Source organism: Panthera pardus, unplaced genomic scaffold (assembly GCF_024362965.1).
Source record: "Panthera pardus isolate Hobbes unplaced genomic scaffold, ASM2436296v1 HiC_scaffold_10, whole genome shotgun sequence".
Classification (NCBI taxonomy): domain Eukaryota; kingdom Metazoa; phylum Chordata; class Mammalia; order Carnivora; family Felidae; genus Panthera; species Panthera pardus.
The window spans coordinates 16500516-16516004 of record NW_026526655.1 but is presented as its reverse complement, the minus strand read 5'-3'; the positions used below and the strand labels follow the sequence as shown (position 1 = coordinate 16516004).

General features: G+C 43.4%; 1 protein-coding gene and 1 long non-coding RNA gene across 6 annotated transcripts in view; one reads left to right on the top strand and one right to left on the bottom strand.

The window, feature by feature from the left end:
* EPHA4 (EPH receptor A4) overlaps window positions 1–15489 on the bottom strand; it is a 149716-nt gene that overhangs the window by 20084 nt on the left and 114143 nt on the right. For all 5 annotated transcript variants that reach the window (XR_002078986.2, XR_002078985.2, XR_002078987.2 and 2 more), the window contains 5 exons: window positions 14750–14909; window positions 13445–13556; window positions 4816–4874; window positions 2875–2988; window positions 2431–2616 (listed from right to left, as the gene is read on the bottom strand). Coding sequence is in view for 2 of the 5 variants with exons in the window: in XM_019445811.2 (XP_019301356.2) it covers window positions 2431–2616; window positions 2875–2988; window positions 4816–4874; window positions 13445–13556; window positions 14750–14909 (631 nt within the window). In the remaining 3 variants the exon portion in view is untranslated. The remainder of the gene's footprint in view (window positions 1–2430; window positions 2617–2874; window positions 2989–4815; window positions 4875–13444; window positions 13557–14749; window positions 14910–15489) is intronic.
* LOC109265004 (uncharacterized) lies at window positions 13553–14123 on the top strand. Its single transcript, XR_002078988.2, has 2 exons — window positions 13553–13684; window positions 13836–14123. It is a non-coding gene; the product is annotated as an uncharacterized LOC109265004 (long non-coding RNA).

Here is a 15489-nt window from a genome sequence, read left to right as displayed (position 1 = left end):
CCACAAACCCTGAGGTCATGACCTGAGCCGAAATCAAGAGTCGATGCTTAACCCACTGAGCCACCCAGGTGCCCCGAAGCTCTCTGTCTTAGATTCATTTACCCTCTACATCTGCGGCCACGGACAGACCAAATGCATCCAAGTGAGTGGTAATGAACCCAACTCAATCAAAAGATACTTCGTCAACCAATGAGTGAGATGGACTCTCTTGCATTAACACCTACTTCTACCTCACCAGATCCCTCTGGAGGTGTGGACAAGAGAGTAGAAGCCCCAGAAGAGAGTTGCGGGGGGAGGGGTGGTGGAGGGAATGTATCATCTCCCCATCAGCTTAAAAAGTTCTTCAAGTAACTGCTGGTAATGAATTCACACACCCCCACATCACCTTTGTGCCCTCGCGCCTCCCTCCTCTGACTGTTGGCAGGTCTTCACGATTTTTCTACATTCCTTCTTCTGTTTATTAAAAGTATCCATTTGTCAGAATCTTTATGAGCGCTCCAAGAGAAATAAAGATGAATGTCTCCGTAAGCAGAGGGGCTTATAAAATGGGGCTCAGCTGGGCTCACGGAGGGAAGGTGGTTCCTCCCCTGAAACAGGCAGGGACGTGGTGGGGGGGGGGGGGGGTAGGGGGGTGGAGTGGGGGAAGGGGCCAATTCCTCTGGTGGAAATTTTAAATCATTTTCACTCAGTGACAACTGCATTATGCAAATGCATCCAGTCGTTTATAACAGTTACAGCTGTAATAGCTACGGGTTTTAGAGGCGCGGTGGGACTTTAATACAGGGATCCCCTGGTTCTCCTCTCTTCTGCAGAGGTGCTACGAAAATCACTGTCTGCAGCCGGAAACACACCCCAAGCTGAACAGAGCCTCCTTTTGAGAAACTGGACCCCTGCAGAAGTATTTAAACAGAATGTTATCTTTCAATTAAGGTAGTGAAGGGCTCTGGGCAGCTCCGAAGGCCAACGGGCAACAGAAAAATATCCTGTCTGTAAAACTAATCTTAAAAAGCAAAGAGAGGTATTCTGTGCTAATCATAGCCTTCGCCTTAGGTGGGAAATCACATACCCTTGGCACCAAGGTTCCGTTTTTGAGGGATTCTGATGATGGGGAAAGGTGTACTTCTTAAGACATAGCGTTACCATTTAACACTGAGGGAAGTTTTCTGTTGTTTAAATTTGCCAAGCATTATGCCAAACACGGGAGGTCTTTCATCCAAAATAACCTTCTTTGGCAAGTTCTATTTTCTATCTCTATTTTGTAGATGAGGAAACTGAAATCTTGAGCAACTAACTGGTCACGATCACATGCTTTCCTAGCAGTGGCGTGGACACGGGAGCCTCCAAGTCCGGTGCCCTGAAGCCTTTGCCTCACCTTCCAGATCTTTAGAAATGTGAACGCATGGGCCCCACCCCACCTGAGGAATAAAACCTGCTCCAGGAAACTGTTTGAACACGTTTTCCAGAATTCTGATGGACGTTTAAGCTTGAGGAGGACCTCTGAATGAAGGCACACTTTCTCTCACTTTTTAGGAACCTCCTTATTGTCTCTTCTTAAAAGATGATGTGCTCTTGGGTCTTACTTTCTGCTCTACCCCAGAGCTAATGGCCAAAGTTTCACTCTTTTAACCTACTCTTCTCTCCCCACGGCTCCCTTTTACCCACTCTGCACGTGTTCACTGAGGGTGCTTCTCACGGGCACCTTGAATCAAGTGAGAGGAACCTTGGCCTTCCTGGAGACACGGCCCCGGGGCTTATAAGATCTTTGCTGTGTAATGAAATAGGAGGTACTGCGGCTCCTAGAACAGAGCCACCCTTCAGTAGTAACCGCTTCAGCTCACTGTCCATGTGGTGCCTTAAAAATGGGTCTCAGCCAGCCTTACAGATGTATTCAGGGTTTGCTTCACAAAACGCATCTGTTGCGCTGGGTCGTATTTTAACTGAAGCGTGGTTCGCAGGCTCCGCGAATGCTAATGGGCTAAAAAAGGAAGGTTCAACCAGGTGTTGCTGTAAATAGACTTCCAAGATTCACTCCCTGCATCTGGGACTGAAGGTTCGAGCACGAGGCGTGGCGAGCTTTTGTTGTGTTTCATACGAAAAGTACTTACATTTTATTTTGCTTACCATCTGCTTGCGCCTACCCTGTGACAATCAGTTTGGTCTAGCAAAGGTTTGAAAGATGGCGAGGCAGACCAAAAATCTGCAATATTAATTTCCCTAAAATCTCACACAAGCTGCCTTGGAAATAGGGTATCAGCCTAAACCATAGACCCATTGAGAGCTGACTGCAAGATTAATGACTTGTCCTGCACTGATTTCCTCCCATTAGCAATCAGTGGGTCTGCTCCATCTGTCATTTCCCTGGAAAGAAAATGTGTGTTTAATTTGCCAGGAACTTCTAACTTGGCTTTGTAAAAGGAGCGCCCCACGTACATTTGGTGACAACGCCTTCCAAGTGAATTATATTCGGGTGGTCAAACTGTCCCATGATGCTGGCCTCACTCAGGAAGTCTCTCCTCTGTTTATCTGTATAACCAGCTTTCAGGGTCTTGATGGCCACACAGATCTCTCTCTTGCCAGGCACTTTGAGACGCCCACTGCATACTTCACCAAATTCACCTTTGGGAGAGAAAACGAATCAACGATGGGCCAGAAACACATTCAAGATGAAAGTAAGAGCTAACATTTGTTGCGTGCTACTTACATGCCAGGCACTCTAATGTTTTACATAGATCAAGGGAATTTCACGTACACAGCTATTTACATATATACCTGTACGCGCGATATGTTCGTACACGTTTGTATAATCCGCATGGGTATATTTAATATCCACAAAGAAAATAAGCGTGCTTATTAGAGAGACACTCAAACACCTACCAACTCCTATGACTTTTTCAATCTTAATGCAGGATGCGTCGATTTCTTTGGCAAATTCTCGAACTGCTTGGTTGGGATCTTCATAGGTAAAGGGGTCCACGTAAGTTCTAACACCTAAGTAAGAAACACGTGACAGGTTGGCAGAATACTTCTCAGAAACCGCTAACGAATTTAAGTTGTCCGCGTCTAAAAATATTTCGCAGAGGAAGTTTTCTTAGCATGACAAACATACTTAGCAATAGACATACAGAGATGTTTAAACTCTTGCTCTGGTTTTCATTAGTGGGTAAACAAAGAATTGTTAGCTACTTAAGAGGCCACAGCTCTACTGACTTCCTGGAATGTCTTCACCCTTCAAGGAGGAAATTTTAAAAACAACCCATCCCATGGAGGAAAAGAGAGTCTCTACAAGAAAATTTGGAATGTGTTAGCTGAATACCTTTGTGCAAATCGGTTGCTCGTGTCCCACCCACCATCTGCAGCTACATTTGCTCAGGGAAGATAATGGGGACTTCCTTTCTTAATCGGCCATATTTACACGGTGCCCGATATCTGGACCAATTAAGCACGTGACCGATAATTAACAAAGGAAGATGAAAGCTAGGTTAAAATAGACAAGAGGGACAATGCTAGCCAGCTGACTGGAGAATATACACTCTGTATTGGGCTTCCACATTTATTCTGCTTTGGGAAGAAGGTGTTATAAGTAAAGACACTGAAGGTCATCCGAAAGCTGCAGTTGGAGAAAACGTTATAGCCTAGTTGTGAATGGTTAGAATATCAGGAAGTGTCATTCAGCCAAACCCCACAGACAACTCGCAGCCGAAATTCAGGGCTGCTGGGACAACAAGCATCAGCAATTACTGGGACCTCTCCTTTCCCTGCCAGAGCTCCTAGGGCTTTGGGGCACAGAAAGGGTGTAGGGCACTGGTTGGCCTAATCTCCTTGATTTTCCAGAACTATCAGTCTTGTCTTCATCATCTCATTTAAATTAAAAAAAAAAAAAAAAAAGTCATGTTTGTTTTTAAAAATATATATACCACATGCAAATTTTAAAAATATGGTTTTAGAAAGAAAATAAGGTGACTAAATGGAAGGTTGTCAGACATTCCATAGCCTTTATTGCTTTATATGCTGTAGCCAAGAAAATCTTTCTCAAGATGATTCTTCCTACCCCTAGTTTGTCTCTTCTTTCCACCTCCCTGTGCTGCTGTCCAATAGGGCACTTATTAGCCACACCTTGCTATTTACATGTAAATCACTTAAAATCAAAGAAATTAAAAATGTGCTTCCTCATTCACATTTGCTACTTTTCAAGTATTCAATAGTGCACGTGGCTACTGGCTAATGCCTTGGACAGGGCAGGTAGAGGACAACGCCATCATCTCAAAACGTTCTATTGGATCTTAGGAATCTTCTACCTCGTCAAGTCATTCTAGGGCCAGTTCTCTGAATTTATTCTTCCACCCCCGAATAAGCAGAACCCACTAAAGAGATATTAGTAGTCCTGAATGCCACAGCACATATTGTTGGGGGTAGAGCGATTACTGTTCGTTCCTTGTTCTTTTCCTCTCCAAAAACTGTATCTTACAAAGATGAGAAAAATTGTCACCTGTTAAGCCTTGTCACCCAGCTACACAAATGACCAGCAAGACCGATACTTTTTCAGGGTAGACAGTAAAATAAGGAATAAGAAGAATCGAAAGGAAATTTCCCCAACCCCCATCTTTAACCTCACTCGAAACAATCCCAAATCACTTATTTCAGGGGAAAATAACTACGTTACTTTTTTTTTTTTTTTTTTTTTTTTTACGTTACTTAGATAATTCTATGAAAGAACTATAATACTGATAGCCACATGAATTTAATGCAGGCATTTCTAAACTGAAAACACGAGACAGAGTCTAAAAATAAAATGTATTCTTAATCCAATTTTTGTACCTTGATTCAAATGTTTCTCTTCATCTGCTTCTTGTTTAGCTTTACTGTATTTACTCCGTCTATTAAAAATAAAAAAAAACACACACACCAATATTTTCAAAAGTAGTAAGCCACAAGATAAGTTCTTTGCTACCATACTATATATAAGTCAGGCAGATAAAAATGCTGTGCACATTTCACAGGCAAGTAAACCGAGGTTTATGGAAAGTTTGCTGGTGAATAATGGTTTCAAACACAATCAGAACTGATTGTGTCTCTGTCTTTTTTTTTGAGAGAGAGAGAGAAATCATTAGTGGGGGAGGGGAGAGAGACAATCTTAAGCTGAGGGCCGTGGAGCCCTCAGCAGAACTTGATGTCACCAATGTGAGATCATGACCTGAACCAAAATCAAGAGCTGGACGTTTAACCAACTGCACTAAACAGGTGCCCCCAGAGTCTCTGCTCTTACCCACAATGTTAGAAACTAAGGTGATAAAACAAATATTTTATAATATAATTTCAAATCTCCAGAATCAATTTCTCTTATTGAAGATAGATGATAAGTTTATTGGCTAGTTTTCCCATACATATTCCAAAGTAAAATAAGTTTCCATGGGTGAATTATGCACAAATCAAATGGCGATAATGTTCAGTATGTGCTAAGTAATAGTAAGTCCTGTTGCTACAACCACAAAAACCACTACCAGAAAAAAAACTCATTATCATATTATATGATATTCTTAAAACAATAGTTTTGTGGTTATTGACAAAAACCTCATTATCATATTATATGATATTCTTAAAACAATACTTTTGTGGTTATTGGTTTCAGCTGCTGCTTACAAACTCCTAAATTATTAATGAAAATTTAAAAGGTAAATATTTGCGCTTTCTACTTGATCACGTTCCTTAAGAGTTTGTAGGAAACTTGAAAGAGTAAAAACGAGAAGTTTCCATTTGTAGCCGAAATCTCTTTCCAAAATAATGGCGTACGGTCTCACATTTGGTATTCTGCTCTAAATGTCCTAAAGAAATGAGCTTTGGGTGTTACAAAAGTCTTGGGAGTCAGAAATCTTGAATACGTATAAATCTTAAATCAATAATTTTGGTACATTATATATGCATGCATGTGTGTATATATATGTGTGTGTGTGTATATCACTGAAATGAATCAAAAGCTCAACTCAGTTGGTACAACGGATTTCTAAAGTTTGGGGGACGATGAGGTCAAATAAGTGAATAAGATGTGTGCATTTGTGTTTCTGTCCCAAATGTAAAGTACACTGGAGTTCACTGGAGTTTATAATCATCTCCTAGTTTCTAGGACCTTTACAGACAAGGTAAGTCCAGATTTCTTACAATGAGGAAACTGAGGCCATAAAGCATCTCGGCAGTGTGGTCCTATCAGAGTCTGGACCCCTGAACCCCTGAACTTTGAGCAAGTAGAGAAGGGTGGGATGATCGTGTAAAAGAGAGAACAGCAGAGAACCTAACGGGGCCGAACTGGACAACCGGAGATGCAGTCCCATCACGGTCCCCCATCAGCTCCTGATTGTCCTTGGTGCAGGATCCAGCTCTGCGATCGGGCCCTCAGGGCCTGCAGATGTCTCTCTGTGCATTGTCATTTCCCTGCAAGTAATACCACCTTCCACTTGTACACCGCATTTCACTTTTCAGAGTGTTCCGGACACATTATCATCCCCTCCCCTAACTGTTTACAAAGCAGGAAGCAGCTTGGTAAACAGAGACCTCAGTCACTAGAGTTAACTGCCAAGCGTGTAGAATTCTTGCATTTTTACTTTGCTTTCAACTTTTTAAAGAGCCATCGTGTCTATTATTGAATCCTATCTTCACGACAACCCCAGGGAAGTAGGCAGCCAGACAGACATGCTCAGTTCCACAGCGCATGGGGCAAGTGATTCACCCACGACCCTCTTAGCAAGGACAGGAGTGCGTCTCCCCTGATCCGCTCACTATTTCACATGCCCCTCGTAGTGGAGATGAAGTTATATCAAGATATCTGATGAGAGTTATTGTAAGTAATACTGTATTTTATATCAGTATATCCACTTAAGTTGGATTCCACTGCTTTGAAAAGCCATTGCTTCATCAAGGAAACACAACACGTCGAAATGTCCCGAAACCAAGCGTCTGGATGGGAGATGTAGTCCCCTCGGCCCCTCCCCACCCCCTTCCCCTTTTAAAGGAAATAGAAGTGTTAGGTCAGGGACTATGAAAACAAGATTTTATGTCAGGGAAACGCGTGGCGAGGTCCCAGGGGTGTGATAGGGTCCTGCCAGTCTGTGCGATTGTATCTTATCAGCGTCCCTAAAAGCATGATCTAAAATTACAAGTATATCTCTCGAACCACTTAAGATTTCCAATACTGATTTGAATGTCTTTCCTTTAAAGAAGCAAAACAATGCATAGAGCAGAGGAGAGCTTTGGTACCAACTTCAAATGGCCAGCGAGTCGGTCAAAAAGACCCTGAAATATCCCAATAGAAACAACAGCCTCCAGCTGTCCAGGAGTGCAGTTATCTGTTTTACATCAAGCACCTCCATTAAATATGTGCAAAGCCAGAGGAAATGCAAAATGGCAGGGGTCATTAATTATAAGGTGGCCACGCCCACCCCTTCCTCAGACTTCTAAACATAGAAGGAGGAAGTAAATTAGAGGGGAAGGTGTAGTCTTAAAGAAACTTCTTGACTTGCAGTGTTCCTTGGAGGAGAGAACCCCCCGAGGAGTCCAGAAAATGCTGGGAAAGAAACACAAGAAATTACTGTTCAAAGACGAATGGTAGCCTGATTAGCTTTTCCATGATACACTGGAAACGGAAATGCCCAAGTCAGGATCCATCTTTGTCACCTGATGACTCTTCTTCCTTGGCTCAGGGTTGGACAAAGTGTACGTTAGTGTTCCAGGAAAGCCCGCTGAAGTTGGGTTGGCCAGGCTGGAGGAAACCACACAGCCTAAAGAAGTGCTAACTCTAAACTGACATCCAAGGCCGATCACCTGAATGGCAGAAGGAATCCTTTGTTGCTGAAGATTTTCTAATTCCTGGGATTTGGGCAATCTGATTGTAACAGGGTGGGGTGGGGGGGGGGGGGTTTGTTAGTGAATGCTCCAGAAGGAAGCCGGGACCTTTCATCTGCAGGAGGGAGAGGAAAGCCTCCCCTTCAGGTGGAGCTGGGAGGCAGAGCTGAGCCCTCCCCAGCCCTCTGTCAAAAGGGGGGCGGAATCAGGGTATTAGCAGGCATTGTTGAGGAACAGCGTGAGCCCCAAGCACTGCCCTCCCAACCAATGTGTCCTTCTGGCACCTTGACTATTCAATAAAACAAACAAAACCTTGGAGGGGGAGCGTGGCAGGGGCCCAGCACAGGAAAACCCTGCTTTTATTAAAATACTAACTTCCCTGATCAAGTGGATGGATTTGATTGATGTGGTTCACTGTTCCAAAACTAATTAGTAAAAGGTAAGTAATTTATTCAGCTAAAGTGCAGATTAAAGAAGATAAAGCAATGTAATAACCAGCACGGCTCCAGGAGGACCCTTTGCAGCATTTAATGGCATCACCCATGAAGATTCATAGAGGCCATCCTTCTTTTTCCCCTTCCTTAAGCTGTCATTGTTCTTGCACCAAATGATGTCTAAATGTTCTTCATGAGCAACATTTTGAAATGGTTGGAATTGAACCGTACAATTGCACGCAAGTTGTTTAGAAATGTTCCCAGAGTACCATCTGCCCCCTCATTGTATGAATTTACATGACTCCATCAGAGCCAATTGAGGCTAACATTTGAGTGCATTCATTCTTATGTGATCATAATATTCCAATTAGGACACCAGGCGAGATAGATACAGACGGAATGGGAACTGGCTCAGCATCACGCGAACAGTTAGCTCCAAAGTGGAAAATCGCAGCCTTCATTCGAAGACAAAATCAACGTGCCAAGTCTGACTTTACAGTGTGCGTTAGGCGTGCACATTACTTCACAGACTGCGACTGCTCCCATCAGCCCTGAGACTCCTGAAATCGGGGTCCGCTCGGACCGTCCGCGTGGGCTTTTGACGTGGGTCAGTTTTTTTCAGTTCAGAGGACATGAAAATAATCTATGCCAGTATTGGAAGCCAGGGAAGATGGATTCCTGTCCTGATCAGGCGACTAAGTAGCTGTAGGACCTTGGTTTAGTTAATTGTTTAACCTCCTCGCCAGGCCTCGAGATCCTAATACAGAAGATGCCAGTGTTAGAATTAAGTAGTTTCCTGTACCAGAGCCATGGGTATGTATGTTTTCAGAAATCTTGCTGCAACCACCTCATTTATTTTCTTAAAATCAATTCACTTGTTTTTTTCTTTAATTCTATTAAAAAGGGGACAGTCAGTATACCCCAATATGAATGGACATAACAATAACCCAGTAGAACCAGCCATCATTAGAAAGTCAGTATAAAAACCTCCATGCCTGGTTATCAGGCAATACTTGCCTCTGATCACCAAAAGAGAAAGGAGAGACTCATCTTGTATTCTAGTCTCTTCTTAGAAGTTTTTTCTTGAATAATCAAATATTATTTGGGGGAAGGGCACACTGGCCTAAAGCAACCCAGATTAATAGTATTTGGGATAACCTGATGAAGTCACGAATAGAGGAGCAGGGATCAGAGAAACGTAACACATTCCATCATCAGTCCCGGAGGTTATGACCTTCTCGCTGCATTTTATGATGTCATTGTTAACAGTCCTTTCAAAAATCACTTTAGCTAGCAATAAAGTGGTTCCACTGCGGAGACCACAAATAAATACCTGCGGCAGTATGGGGACACGGTGTCATGCTTCTGGGAGAACGCACACGCGTGGTTTGGGATAAACTTTCTAGGGACAGCATCGCATAGATACAAGGCGAACGGCACGCAAACGGCCCCGCAGCAAGGACAGCATGTGCCCACAAAGCTGACACAGTCTTCTAATTACAACTCAAGGGCCGAAGGGCACACGGACCGTAGACGCTTCTAAAAAAATGTAAGGTAATTAGCTTAAGATCACGTGGGTGGTAAAAACATACAATACGTCTTAAGCCAACATACTCGGCGTATCATTTCAAATACGTAAATAAAGTTTATAAATGTGGGAGTTTGATGGTTTCCCTGAGCTCCCTGAATGGTTTATACACGCAAGTTGGCCGAAAGGAAAAAGGGGATCTCCTCATTGAGAAAGAAATGGAGATTACCCTGGCTCGCCTACAGCTCAGGCTTCTCAGTAGAAAGGAAATATAGTAAATGAAACAATTGCTATCAAGAAAAAAAAAAAAAATTCTAGCAAGATACCAGCTGTGAGCCTGAGGCCGTTTCCTCTTTCCTCAATGACAAATTAGCACCAGACAGATTTTTCTTTGAGGTGATCAGAAGGGCTGAAACTTTTCTCGCTGTGTGGGTCCTAGCCCTCTACTTCTTAAAAAAAAAAAATCTCACATGGCATCATGTGGGCCTCCATTGGAGGGGGATCACCTTAAAAGGGGGTCTCTCTGTCTCTGGCACTGACTCCGCCATCAACATTCTGTGGCTCTAAAACGTTAAGCAACAGCCCTATCATTTCCCAGCCAGGATATTCCATGGGTTGGTTTCCAGACTGGTCGGCGAGATCATTTGGGGGTGCCGCTTACCACCTTTCTCACTGAAAGCACGGACCAGACTTCTGTCCGCACTACCCGTCTCCTCCCTCTTCACCTGTTCTTGTCGCATTGAAACATCTGTACTGCGGCGTGACAGAACACACAGCCTGCGTGTGGAGGACAAGCAGCTGAGTGTGCATCAGCGGGTGCAAAGCCTGTCAGCTACCTGGCTCCAGGCGGCTTTTCCGTGACAGCTTTATGGCCGACACTAAAGAAGAATCAATAGGAGGGCAAGGGGTTGACATTTCATTTTCTAAAAAGTGATCCATTGAGGACCAATCACCAAGCAGTGTTTATCAGCCTTGGGAAGTGACATTTTTTTTTTAATGGGGGAGAAGGGACAAGAATCATCGCTGGGTAACTCGACAGGTTCAATTCTCGAAGGTGGGGACTCATAATTGGAAATCCGATGCATCCTCCTATCCATTCTGTCCTAAAGAATAAAGTGATCAATAAAGGCAGCACGGAAATCAAGTCATCAAGTTTGCGATTCTATGTTCTATAGCTCCAAGCTTTTAATAAGCCTGTCTTCCTGCATGACATTTTCATGCGCTTTTCCTTTCTTTTCGTCAAAGCAGAACATCCGGAAGAAACTTAAGATGGGGTGACTTCTTCCTAAATATTCCCGTTGCATTGGTATCGTTAAGGTAACTTGAAAAGACAAAGGTAACGCTAAAGAAACACTGGTCGCATAGACGAAGGCTCCCATCAACATCAAAGAGGAGGTTGAGACACAAGACGAGACCCACTTTCTGCAAACGAGTATCCTCTCAGATGGTTCCGAGCATCACATGGTGCTGAATTTTAGCCAAAAGTTATTTTGAGGTGGAGGAAATTAAGAATTTTTTTCGTAGTTTGAGACTTTTAAATGTCTTTCCTTTCTGCTAAAAATTATTGCGATGCACCGTCAAATTTTCAGAGGTGGAAATGTGTGATAATGAAAGCAAGAGCCCATGTGATTTTCATAAACCCCCCCATCCCACCATCAGAAATGGATATAGACTATTGCACACAGTTGCCCGTGTGTTTGTGTGCCCGCCATGTGGACATACGCAAGACCCAAAGGCAATGGACAAGCAAGAGGTTCATCCTGATTGACTTCCACAATCAAATGCCAGAAAAGGTAAGTCCATCTGGAATTCAAATTCTGGGGGCACCCGGGTGGCTCAGTCGGTTGAGCGTCCGACTTTGGCTCAGGTCATGATCGCGCGGTCTGTGAGTTAGAGCCCCGCATTGGACTGGCTGCTGCCCAGTGCAGAGCCTGCTTCAGATCCCCCTTCCCCTGCTTGCATGCTCTCTCTCTCTCAAAAATAAACATTTTTTTAAAAAATCTTAGAGAAAAAAAGTCAAATTCTGTTTAGGCCAAATTGAAGTTTCCAAAGACTGAGATATAGCAATACATGGGTGCGACAGGCACGTCTATGTATGTTTCATGTGTGTAACAGAGCAAAAGGAATAAGTGGTTCGTGGTTCTTCGGGATGGAACTCACGGCTCTAATCAAACATGCTGCTATGGACTTTGCACCGAAAAGAACAAACACAATGACAAATGTAGGTGGTGCCTGCTCACGATGAGTTCTTGTTCCATACTGTAGGAGAGTGACCGTGATTCATTTCTACAATACCGGACATTCGGGACAGTGGGAGAGGAGGCATGATATTAATAAATACATGTGACAACTGAGACCATCCGGGCAAATTAGGATATACAGTCATCACCCTAATTATAAAGTATCACAAAGTGAGGAAAAAGCACCATGGCTTGCTCAGGCCAGTGGCAACGGCCAGAGGCATTGTCGTGATATCACCGGGTTAGTTCACCAACAGCAGAGGCAGAGAGAGACAGGATACAACAGACCCTAGCCAGGGAGCCGAGCATGGCTGCTGGGTAAGCCAACAGTGGGTCTCCTATTAAGGCAACGCAATGATCCTAGACCAGTACTGCGCCTTTCTGAGATCATTTTCCTCTTCTATTACATGAAAGCGGTTATGTTTAAGATGATCGTTTTTGACATCCCCAGGTTCTGCTTTTTTTTTTTTTAATTTTTTAAATTTGTTTTGCCAAAAGCTCCACCTTGTGAAATAGTGGACAGCATAGGGGAGTGAAGGTTGGAGAAGCCTAGAAGTGGGCACATATTGGAGCTAAGTAGCCGTCCCTCCCCCCCCCCCCCCCGCATCCCTCGGGAGCCTCTGGGGAGCGCAATAATCAAAAACATCGGCTGCCTGGTCGTTTTCATTTCTCCCTCTCTTTTCTAGACTGTTTTTCAAGTATCAAGTTAGTCTGTAGACTTTCACAGAAGAATAAGTAATCTGCTGTTTCAGATTCATCTCCAAAAACAGTGCGATGCCCACAGCATGCTTAACGGTTCTCCTTGTTGATGGCCTTTCCTGAAAGAAGATTGCGCGTGGAGCCCAATTATTTGCTTTGGTTGCAATTATTATTCACCGAACTCACGTTGAAGCACCTACTGTGTGCTGACTTCTCTACTTTACCCATCAAAATTCTGTCAGTAACTCTTACGGGCAGATCTTCTAAGATCCTCTAGCCCTACTTTATAAAAGGGGAAAAAAAGACGGAAAGAGTTTAAGTAATAGAGCTGACCAATGGTAGGGCTCAAATTTTGGACCCACGTTTTATACGGCTTCTTTTTTGCCTTTGGCAGTAAGTCCGAGCTTAAGAGAGGTATAAATGTAACACCTTACAGCTCAGAGTATCTAGAAATCTCTCATTGGCTTGCTTCTCGGCTGGGTTTCCAGGAATTAGCTGGGTCTTTCCAGGACTCTCAGCTGCCACCAGTCACAGCCAACAGCTCCAGCAGGGACATGGGGAGATCAAAGCCAAGAGCAAGGAGCTGGCCACCGCACATGCCCTGTTTATGATGTTAATCAAAAGCCTCAGCTTTGTGGGGAGGAGACAAAAAGCTCCCTCATAAAAACCCGAGATGGGGGGTGGGGTGGGCAGTGAGTGGCTTAAGTGCTTACCTCCTGCTGATGACAAAAGCCGCAATGAGAATGACCACCAGCACCACACTGCCTGAAACGGAGACCAGGAGGACTGTGGAGTTAGCCCCATCTCCAATGATCCGGGAGGGCACTGGCAAAGACAGTGACACAACAATCACTTCTGGGAAGGTCCGAGGAGCTAGAACGTCTGTCTGCCTGGGGCACGAGTTCCAAAGTGCTGAAGCCATGTGGACCGCTCAGAGCCTCTCTTGCCCTTCGGTAAGTGCTTACACAATGGGATTTCTAGGGGAGCTTTAATGGGATGAAGACGTTCTCTGTATAACTGCATGAAGAACTTCAACCAGAAGATTCTTCTTAAATCCCCTGGTAAACATTACCGCCCGTTGTTTTTTCTTCTTTCCGTTTCTAGTTTCAGCCCTAATGCTTATTTAATGATCTGATGCGTTCCTTAGTGAGAAGCACACTTGGAAATTTCAAAAACGACAAGCAGTTTTGAATACTTACCCAGCCCTCACCCCAAATCTATCAAAACCCTGCTTACTATTGCCCAGCTCAAAAGCCACGTCCTCTTTGAAGCCTTCCAGGAATATCCCCCCAAAATGTCAAACCCCTTCAGATTCAATTCTAGAGTACTTCCTCTTCTGTTTTTATATTCATATTTTATTTCACAACTTGTGAATAAAATTACTTTCGAGAACTGACGTTGAAAATTCTTCTCTACCGTCTCCTTCTCAAGTAAGCTCAACTTTGGTTGGTTAATTACATAGGGGGAGCCATCTTATGGAAACTGCTTATTCATCGGGCATGTCCTTTGTTAACATTTTCCATTCAATCAATTAGTTGGTCCAACTCACAATGTTGAAAGATTTGATATATTGGTCCAAAGAGGCTTTTAAAAAAAACCGACCTGACTTGGTTAAAACAGATTCCTAGAAAGAAATAAAAGGGGTGGGGGGAAAGGGCCCCTTCTTTACTCTTCCCAGGGAGAAAACTTCCTATCTTAATGTAAGAGAGCTATACAAGGCTCAATCGGTCTACTTAGCAGCCCCCTCTTTCATCATTTATAGAAGACTCAAAATAAAAAAATAAAAAAATAAAGAAGAAGAAGAAAACATTTTCAATCATACAAAAAGACAGGTTAGATAATACGAAAAATGCTCTTTTCTAAATAGCATGGGATTTTCCAAGTTACAGACATCTTATTTCCACGCAGTGTTCGTTGCAACAGAATGTTTGCCTGACCAAAAATGAGGTACAGCTCCTTGGATTTCACTGTAATGTGATTTCACCTAGACTGTAAAAAAGGGCCTCAGCAGCTGATACCTGTGTTGGTCGTGACCTCTAGGGGCTCACTGAAGTCTCCATAGCCGGCTGCTGTCCTGGCTCGCACATGGAACACGTAGGAAGTCAGAGGATTCAGGCCTTTGATATCCGTGTTTCTGGCAGCCGTCCGGACGATCCGGTAGCTTCGCTCATTCTGATCCTGCATCATGGGGACGATAAAATTGGGGAAGGTGCTAAATAAATCCCTCACCTATTCTAGGCCCAATTTTAAAGGAACCAGGCCAGGGCACTCAGAAGTTGAAAGTAGAGATTGATAAACTCTCTAAACCTTATATTCTCTTTGATGTGGGAAGTGCCACTGTTACATGTTGGATGTGGAAAGACACGTGGAGTTCAGGTATGATCACCACTGACGCTGACCATATCCAGACCTTTACTTATAATCTTTTTTGAAAAGAACATCAGACGATGGTTGGTGGCTTTTCTCACTCCACAGTTGACAATTTAAGAGAAATAGCTGTAAGAAGTTCTCTTGTCTTTTTCTATTTTCTGTCTAGAAAATGTCAAAAATGTTGTAATCTGGTTTCAGTGAAAAATAAATCCTGTCCCTTTTCTGCTTTTAATAAGGAAGCCAATAAGTGATTATCTTTAAAAAGAAAGAGAAGTCAATTGTTCATTTTCTAGACAATCGTGAATGCAAATAGCTCTCTTCAGAATCCTGTCCTTTATGAGAGACAAGTTATTTGTAAAAATAATGTCTTTCTATAACTTTAAGAGGC